The sequence below is a fragment of the Acytostelium subglobosum genome (genome assembly GCF_000787575.1).
Source record: "Acytostelium subglobosum LB1 DNA, scaffold: scaffold8, whole genome shotgun sequence".
NCBI lineage: Eukaryota > Evosea > Eumycetozoa > Acytosteliales > Acytosteliaceae > Acytostelium > Acytostelium subglobosum.
Genome location: NW_012236525.1, coordinates 976,940 through 986,657, shown reverse-complemented (window position 1 = coordinate 986,657; position 9,718 = coordinate 976,940). Strand labels below are relative to the sequence as shown.

The 9,718-nt window shown below is 47.7% G+C and overlaps 3 protein-coding genes across 3 annotated transcripts; 2 read left to right on the top strand and 1 right to left on the bottom strand.

The window, feature by feature from the left end:
• Window positions 1–2,302: 2,302 nt before the first annotated feature.
• On the top strand, window positions 2,303–3,950 carry SAMD00019534_047810 (hypothetical protein; the record flags this gene model as incomplete). The annotated part of the gene is made up of 2 exons (XM_012900271.1): window positions 2,303–3,541; window positions 3,654–3,950. The coding sequence occupies 2 exons, from the start codon at window positions 2,303–2,305 to the stop codon at window positions 3,948–3,950; spliced, it is 1,536 nt and encodes a 511-aa protein (XP_012755725.1).
• A 1,568-nt stretch (window positions 3,951–5,518) lies between these two features.
• SAMD00019534_047800 (hypothetical protein) lies at window positions 5,519–7,751 on the top strand (the record flags this gene model as incomplete). The annotated part of the gene is made up of 5 exons (XM_012900270.1): window positions 5,519–5,586; window positions 5,668–5,746; window positions 5,825–6,195; window positions 6,279–7,055; window positions 7,121–7,751. The coding sequence occupies 5 exons, from the start codon at window positions 5,519–5,521 to the stop codon at window positions 7,749–7,751; spliced, it is 1,926 nt and encodes a 641-aa protein (XP_012755724.1).
• Window positions 7,752–7,868: 117 nt separating this feature from the next.
• On the bottom strand, window positions 7,869–9,527 carry SAMD00019534_047790 (hypothetical protein; the record flags this gene model as incomplete). The annotated part of the gene is made up of 1 exon (XM_012900269.1): window positions 7,869–9,527. The coding sequence occupies one exon, from the start codon at window positions 9,525–9,527 to the stop codon at window positions 7,869–7,871; it is 1,659 nt and encodes a 552-aa protein (XP_012755723.1).
• Between the last annotated feature and the right edge of the window lie 191 nt (window positions 9,528–9,718).

Here is a 9,718-nt window from a genome sequence, read left to right as displayed (position 1 = left end):
GACCGAAGAGGGCAAGGCACTAAGGTTGGCCCTTATTCAATCGCTGACCAAAAGGAGAGCCACCCTAATGGAGAAAGTCCCTACTCTTGCACTTCCACTTCTGTTCTCCCCTTACCTCAAGTCGACTGTCCAATGTACATTTGTCGAGCCTCCTGTAACTGAGACCCGCCGAGCAGGCAGACCACCAAAGACTGATACATGTATTGCAAGTAGACCAGAAGTCTATGCCACACTGTCTGGGGACAAAGTCAACATTAATTTGACACCCTCGATATTGTCGTCAATGTTGAAGATCATCGAGAGAAGTTCGCCTGTTGCGCCACTGGTGGCACCTAGTCAAACTCAATCGACAAGTTCTATAACCTCTGATGCACCAACAAATAACGCCTTTGGCAGCAGGCTCTTCAAAACATCATCAATCCCCGCTGCCAGCAGCCAAGGTATAGCCACGTTGCATTCACTCAAGATTGAACTGAACAAATTCCTTTCCGAGCCATATGAACTGTCAACTCAAGAAAAGGATGCACAGTATTCAGATCCGTCCATATTTTGGAGCGACACCAATAACATCAATCGATTTCCACTTCTCTACCAACTTGCCAAACACTATTTAGTAGTGCCTGCTTCGTCAGTTCCGTCAGAAGGTGTATTCTCAAAGGCCAACTATATATTTTCCGATCGCCGACAATCAATGTCATCATACCATCTAGCGGCCTTCGTTTTATGCTATTGCAACCAACACCTGTTGTCTAATAAACAATGATAATCATTGTTTTGTTTGTATTATAACTATGTTTGTGTCATCTAACTCATCACCAACCTCTCTACCAACCCCAATCAACCGGTGGGGTTTGGTTGCGTATTTTCACTTCAAACCTCAAACCGGTCAAGGTTGCAAGCATCCACTCCATTCGGCGAGGACCATTGATCAGGAGAAATCAAAGATCTTGATGAATGGCAGACTATGCAGACACAATCACTGCCACTCTCCGAGAGAGAAGTTTGACAGGAGCAACCTTGCCAAGCATGAGAATAGGCCACACAAGCTATGTCAACCAAATTCCTGTCCTGTATGTCTGGGCCTTCCAATGCCCAGGATAAGGTCGAGCTCGAGTCCAGCTGTCGGGGTTGTCGTCCCCCTGATACCCGATACCGATACCGATGATGTTCTCCAACCTTTAGATATGTGTACAACAACAATAGTCGATCCATTGGACGACATTCCGACAACATCTACAACATCTACAACATCTACAACTTCCGCAACTTTGGCAGAGCGTGATCGATATGAGTCGATTGAATGCTCGTCACCAGATGATGACATGGGTTCGCCTCCTGCTTCCAGCGACTCTGAATCACCTCCTGCTTCCAATGTTATGGATGAAGGTGATACTACTGAAGAGGATACCTATGAAGAGGATGAGGGTGACGATCAAGACCTCCCGATGTCCACGATGATGACGACAATAAAAACGACGACTCCTGATTCGCATAGTAGGTGGCAGGAGTTGATTGTTTATGATGTTGCTGAAACGTTGTCAAGTTTGAGTGATACCCCAAGGGCAGCGGTAACTCATTCGCAAAGTCATCTTCAACATAATAATAGTGGTAGTAATAGCAACAAATCGATCAGTAATAGTAATAATGTATCTGTACAAACAAGAAATGAGAGTACATGTATTCAGGATGTAGGATACCATGGTGATTCTTCGGCTCTTCATGAAGGACCAGGGCCATGATCATTGACCCCACACGGATACTCCTGTTTTGTACAATCCCTTCGCAATGCCAATGCCACTCATCACTCTTTCTCGAGAGGGCAGCAGACCAGCTACATACCAAACATGCCACTCAAACAAGGCTCTCTTTCAATGAATGGTGTCGGCCCACAAAAACCGAATTTGATCAAAAACATCCCAATTATCTCTTTCAGTCAGTGCAGATGCCTTCATCACCCATTACAGTTCAACTAACATCTGGCCTGTAGGTCGTCGATTGAAACTCATGAACAGACCCATTCCTCATCGGTGTTTGAGATATTTAAATACTTTCATTCACTAAACTCATCAACAACAAGGCAAGGTTGTTGTTTAAAAAATTAAAGGGAAGGGGAGGATGGTATGGTGGCTCATGTGAATGTGGATGTCCGTTGCAGTGTAGACTGAGTGTACACTCTCAGCCAGTCAGTCAGTCTGTCATACAACAAAGAATCTTGGTCAAACATACATACACATAATCAATCATTCTTGATCACTCACTCACACACGATCAATCAAATCAATCAATCAATATTATATAAAGAATGGGAGGAAACTTATCAACTGAATTGAAGTCTTCCAAGTACAGGAAGAGAGAGGTGGTGGACCTGCGAAAGATGAACATCGATAAGCTGCCACCAACTATTGGCACATTGCTGTGCAAGGAGTTGCTGCTCAGCGAGAACGACTTGACCACGCTGCCAGAGGAGATTGGCAAGCTGGGCAACATCGAGATCCTCGACGCCTCCAAGAACAGAATCACGTCGATCCCACTGGAGGTCGGCCTGCTCAAGACCCTCAAGCAGCTGTACCTCAGCAACAACAAGCTGTTCTGCACACCGCTGCCCGCCAAGATCGGCGACCTGCGCGGCCTCACCAAGCTGGACCTGTCGGGCAACCAGCTGGACGAGCTGCCCATGGAGCTGTCGCGTCTCGAGAGCCTCGAGTACCTTGACCTGTCGGACAACCAGCTGCAGTCGTTCCCATTGGAGCTCGGCAAGTTGCACGAGCTGCAGACATTCAACATCAGCAAGAACTCGCTCAAGGTGTTGCCCAACGAGATCTCGGGCTGGATCCGTCTGAAGGAGCTCAACGTGTCGGCCAACCAGCTGATCACCCTGCCTAACCAAATCTCGCTGCTAGGCCAGCTCAACACCCTCAACGTCAGCTCCAACAAGCTGCAGCAGCTGCCCGAGGAGCTGTCATCCATGGTGTCACTGACCGAGATCGACCTTAAGGTGAACCCACCCCTGCAGTACGTGCCACCCCTGGCCAACCTGCGCTCGCTTAAGAAGCTCTCGCTCAGGAACCTCCAGATCAGCCATTTGCCTATGGGCATCGGCTTGCTCAACGAGCTCCAGGAGCTGGACCTTCGCGACAACCCCCAGCTCAAGGAGATCCCCTACGACATTGGCACCCTGATCAACCTGCAGCGTCTGGACCTCTACGGAAACAACATGAAGATCGTACCACGCGAGATTGGCAACCTGGTCAACCTGCAGTCGCTCGACATCCGCAACAACATGCTGCTGCTCGACAACATCCCCACAGAGATCGGTCGTCTCACCAACCTCAAGAAGCTGTCGCTCTCGGGCAACAAGCTTGTTGCTTTGCCCGCCGAGGTGTGCAACATTCGCGGCCTCAAGGAGCTCGAGTGTGCCAGCAACCAGCTGCAGGCCATCCCTCAGGAGATTGGTAACCTCACTCAGTTGACCAAGATCAACTTCTCTGCCAACAAGTTGACTGCCATCCCACCAACATTTGGTAACCTCACTGAGCTTACTGTATGTATCCATCCATCTCATCGCCAGCCCCTCTCGCCTCGCCAACACTTACTAACCACACGGCAACACGGAACATGCGGCAACAAACGGCAACACATAACAACTTTAACAGATTATGGACATTAAGAGTAATGAGATTTCTGAGTTGCCAACAACATTGGGCGGATTGAAGTCTATTAACAAGATCGATTTGAGTCACAACATGCTGACAGAGCTGCCTTGGGAGTTTGGCGAGTTGCTCACACTCACCGTGTTGGACGTCAGCCACAACCCATTGACCCTGCCACCCAACCCAGTCGTTATGAAGGGTACCGAGGCCATCATCCAATGGCTGCAAAAGAACGAGAAGGAGGGTCGCAAGGGCAAGGTGTCCGGTCTCGAGTTGCAGAAGAGTCAAGAGGACAAGTAATCAACCAATTAACCAATCAATCAATCAAAACAACATATCGATATCACTTCACTGCTTGCGCGCAGTATATTATACATAACCTCGTCTGCCCAACCTTTCGAGGTTGGGTATTCCATCCTGTCCAGTCCTCGTCATCGCCCGTCGTCAGGCTTCAATGTAACATCAATCATTCATTCCAATCATCCATTCATTCATTCACTCTTTCAATCCAAGTTTGTAATAAACTAATTATTCTGTTTAAATCAATTCTCTGTTTGTGCTGATGATGTCATCGAAGTCACACTGTAATGCCATCTCGGGGTATGAACATTGAACCTTATTCCAACAACTCGAAGGGGTGTGTTGTGGTCAGCTTCAAGAGAACTTGCTTTGTTGATATAGTCCAATTCTCAATTATCTGGATAATTATATATATCCTAATCAATAATAATAATGATGGAAGATATAGTTCATAATGAATTCCTAACTCAATAGCACCATATGCAAGGTAGGTAAATAATAATGTTCCATCGATAAGATGTTAGCATGTATGTTGTTTTAACAATGTATTGCAGTGAATCAATACAATTCATGTTAGGGGAACTAGAAGTGGAACAATCCATTGATGACATATATGAGATAGTCTACCAAAGAAATGAAAGACTAATGGATGAAATTGTCAATCTTTGTTCGGATCCTTCCAAGAGATCAATAGCTCATAAAGAGTCGCAGAGACTAAGGTAAGTAGGATCGATCAATCAGCCCCACATACTACTCCAATCTAATATAATCTAAACTATATATATATTATAATAGAAGGGGATCTAATTCCATCAAGTCAATTATAGATATGAGTGTCAATACAAGGATGACCCAGGAAGAATCAAAAGATATACTTAAGTTTACTCTCAAATTAATGATGGATTCACTTTCAGAATAAAATAACTTACTGGTCTGTCTCTTATACAACTGGTGATTGGATCATTATTTGCAACCTAGGTCATAACATTAGTCCTTGAAGCCAACGAAAGTGTCGCCAAACTCATGTGATCGTGTCGTTGACTTGTCTTGAAACAATGTTGTGAGGGTGCCACCTCTGCATTATTCAGGAAAAAGGAATAGTTCAACACCTCCTCTCCCCCACACGAGGTTCTTCTCATTCCCACCATCCACCTCACCTTTCAATTTACTCTGGCGTGGAGTGGCGTTGTTGTCAGACAGGTCGCAATATATAATATATTCATTCATCATACATCATATACAGATAATACATTCATTCATTCATTCATTCATTCATTGCACATAGCTATTTATCAATCAATCACACACAAAGAGTAGCATATACTATTCTCTCACAATCCACACTCATTCATTCATTCTCTATCAAGGTTCACGACGACGTGAACAAACAAGTTATTTAAGGTCACAGACAGAAGAAGAAGAAGAAGAAGAAGAGGAAGAAGAAGTGGATTAAGAAGGACAGGATCTCAACATCATCATCAACAACAAAAGAAAGACAGGTCACTTTGGATTGATTGCAGTATCAGAAGGGCTTGTGACCAAAGATGATTGTACTATTCCTATTGATTATGGTTGCTGTGGCAGTCGCAACTACACTATTACTGCATCGATATATATCATTTAAAAAGACTCCATTGTATGTTCGATTCATTTACTTCATTCGTTCGGTCATTCAATGAACTGACACAATTAATCAATCAATCAATCAAACATATAGATATGTATATATTATGACATGGATTGGCTGGTTCATGTGCTTTGGTATCGTTGTCTTGGTACCAGTCGATATATTAGCCGTATGTATATGCTTGGCTTGCACGCCCATGACTCCAGCTGGACTTGGACTGACACATGCCCAACCAACCAACTTTTAGACCAAGTATAGAGAGTGTACAGAGATTACACCACCACATGAATGCCCGAATGAACCTTGGACATACGTATCGAATGAGTTCCTCACTCGCTTCTATCAGACCTTTTACTTTGGAACATTGCTGCTCACATGGTTGGTCTATCCATTCTTGGGATCATTCGTCTTGGCTGGAGACTTTAGGATCACGGAGAGGATCCATCGAGCAATCCGTGAGAATGTATACATCTATCTCGGATTGGGTCTCGTTGGCTTTGTCATCATGATCTATCTTCTGGCCGTCAAGAACCTCGACTGGAAGTCAATGGTTGGTCTTGCCATGGGTGCAGCCAATGCCTGGGGTATAGTCCTAGTCATTGTACTCATGGGTTATGGGTATGTTATGTTTGAATGGATCACCGCGGCGAGACGTGAACGCTTCATGCTTACCCAACCTACTCAATCATTCAATCGATCAGACTTGTGGAAACACCAAGATACTTCTGGAATGTGGCAAATAGACAGATAACATTGAAGCATCTTCAGTTCAAGGTTGCAGACTTGTCGCAGCAGAGGAAGAATGCACATGATGAGCTGCTGACGACGATGAAGCAGATTAAGAAGGTCAGGGAGAAGACGAGGAAGTTCGACCCGTACGAGAAGTACCTCGAGTCGATCATCGAGCAGTGTCCGCCCGAGTACCACGACATTCAGAACGGAGAGGGCACGGGCGAGATAACCTACGCGACGTTGGTGGCCCTCAACACTCGCCTAAAGACCGCCGTCCAGAACCAGAACAGGACCGAGTCATTGTACGAGCAGTGCGTCCTCGAGGCCTTTGGCCTGGAGGACATCATCAGCAGCTCGTCCAACCCCGGCCGCACCGTGCAGTGGAGCCACAAGGCCCCTCGCACTGGTCGCTTCGCCAACCTTATCAACAGGTTCGAGTGGGTCTGGTACAACTACCTGCAAATACCTACCGTCATCATCCTGGCGCTGTTCTTTGCGCTGCAGTCGCTGCTGCTGGTGTGGTCCGAGATTGCCATGGCCATTCCCACCATGGACCTCTCGCCACTCTCGCTGCTTGTGAAGCGCACTGACATTGACAGGATCGACACGCAGCTCGTCCTCTTCTTCCCACTCGGCTACGCCGCCCTTGTCACGTACAGCACACTGTTCAAGATCCGAATCTTCAACTACTATCGTCTGATCCCACACCAACACTCTGATCCAAACAGCATACTATTCAGCGCAGCGTAAGTCCGAGGTCCACTCACTCCTTCATCAATCAATCACTAACTCGTTCCAATCAATCAAACAGATACTTATGTCGACTGGCAGCGCCACTGTGCTTCAACTTCATCTCGTTTATTAAGACTGCGACCACTTTTAATGCGGTCATGGGTGGAATGGACGCGACACCATTGCTTGGCAATTACTTCTACGTGTACTTCCCTATTGTGATCACTGTAGTCGTGCTGGCAACCACTTTCAATCTGTACACTCGCTTGATGAACTGTCTAAACATCACTCGCTTCCGTTTCGACTCGGACTTCTCGCACGAGAACATCGACGAAGGAAAGATGATCTTGACGACCGAGAAGAGGAGGCGGTCGCTCAACCAGACGCTGGCATCCGACTCAACATTCGCCTCGCCCATGTCTCCGTCGCGAACCACCTCGACCAACAACAAGAAGTACTCACTGCTTCAGAGCTCTCTGGACAACGACTTTGACGACGACGATGATCTGGAGAGTGGCAACATCGACTTCTTTGGATCGTCCGGAGGCAGCAGCAGCAAGAGCAGCAGCAGCAAGAGCTCTGGCGTTGGATCGTCCGGCAGCTTCAGCACCAAGAACACTGGCAGTAAGAGCAACAACCCTTCAGCCAATCCAATTGATCGATTCAAGAACTCACTCAATGGATTCCCCAACATCTTTGGCAAGAAGTAATCTCTCTCTCGCGAGAGAGGAACTAAACTACCAATCATTCACACAACTTTATTACATGTTGCACCAGACAGGTCTTGTCTTGATCGATTGATTGATTGAGTGTGACAGAGAAGGAGTTTAATCATCAGAGTCAGACTCGATTGTTGGAAAGTCGGCTTGCTTGCTAGTCGTATGTATCGGTCGTTGCTTCAGTGTTGTTGTTGTCGTCTGGGTTGTTGGTGTATCTGAGTTTGATTCGGTAACACCCGAGGCCATGGCAGGGGCCTTCGAAGTCTTTGATGATGGTGACCTTGTCTTGGTCGTTGATGTCGACGATGATGAGGGCGACGCATGAGTATTGTTGATGGGCTGGCTTGGAGCTCGAGCTACTGGATGTGAGCTGGGCAATGCCAGACAGAGGATGATGAATGGAATGGTGATGGCGGCGGCGATGACGGCCAGCTGCACTGGATATAGTTTGATAAAGTCGATGGCCGACTCGGTGAATTTAACCATTCGATCGAATACGCTGTTGCCATGTGTTGGCCATGGCACTTGTTGTTTGAGCTCCATGTCGTGGCGGGGCGCCCAAGTGTCGGCGGCCAGACGGTCGGCCTCGTCCTTGCTATGTGTAATGATCACATTGTCAAAGAGAATGCTCGGTGTGAGTGTCCATACCTCGATGGCAATGAAGCCGATCGGGTCCAGTATATAAGGGTTCTCCACGTTGAAGTACTTGTCGTTTGGTATCTGGCGTGCACGCCACACGCCACGATACGCCGGGTTGGGAACTTGTGGAGCGCGCCACTTGCCCTTGTACTTGGGGTTGGGGATCTTGGGTGCCTCCCATGTGCCGCACAGACCGTCGGCGCACTTGGGATTGGGCACCATCGTCGGCTCCCACTCTCCATCCTCCTCTTCATTCCACTCGGCGGGTTGCGCAGCCGGTACTAGTAGTGGTTCGTTGTCGCGCCAGTTTCGTGGCTTGTTGGCCGAAGGCTTGGGGATCGTGGGCGGCTGTGTCTCGTCCCAGTCGTCGGGCTTGCGCGCCGTCGGGTCGTCCATGGTGGACTGGTCGACCCAGTCGGCCGGCTTGCGGTCGCTCGGATCGCTCACCTCTTTGGGCGGGCTGAATGGCGGGACAAAGTCCGTGCGCAGATCGCCCTGCAGCACAATATGTTGATCGATGCCAATGGTGAACGTGCTGTTGGGGAAGACGTGTAGCGTGTACAAATGCGACAGCGAGTCGAATGGTATCTGTCGCTTGGGTCTGATTCGCTTCTCCTGGAGCTCATTGGTCACAGGGTTGCGATGATTGATCGTGAGCTGCACCTGGTTGCTGCGCGTGCCGCAGCGGTCCGGGCCAAACAGCAGCTGGTAGGGTGTGGCCGGCGCGATGGTCTCGGGTGTGATGCCCTGTGCAGGGTTGTCGCGATATAGCTTGATGTAGGCACCGCCACACGCCATACCTTTCTGCAACTTGAGGTCGAACTGGACGATGAGGTCGCGGCCACTGTTGTCTAGCGGCGTGTCCAACTTGCGCGTGATGATGTATCGCTTGCCAGAGTTTGGAAACAACATGCCCTTGTCGTAAGGGTTGAGTCGCTGGGTGTCGCCTGGCGATGCGATCTCATAATCTGCCTCTGAGTACTTGCTTGTCGTCCATTTGCGACCGCCTTCTTCGTTGGCGGGTTGTTGGAAGTCATCAAAGAAGACTGTCTCGCGCAAGTCTGGCGTGAATGCCAATGTCGTAGCCAAAAACACCAACAACAACAATACCAATGTATATATATTCATTCACTCTATCTCTATATTATTACAACAAATGAATGAATGGAATGAATGAAAGTGTTTTCATGTTGATGGTATTGGGGGGTTCACCCCAAACACACACAAGAATGAAAAAACGAATGGTCAATCAATCATTCAGTGCACTCAAGACGAATGTGATCAATCAATCAATCATATAATAATAATAACAAATAATG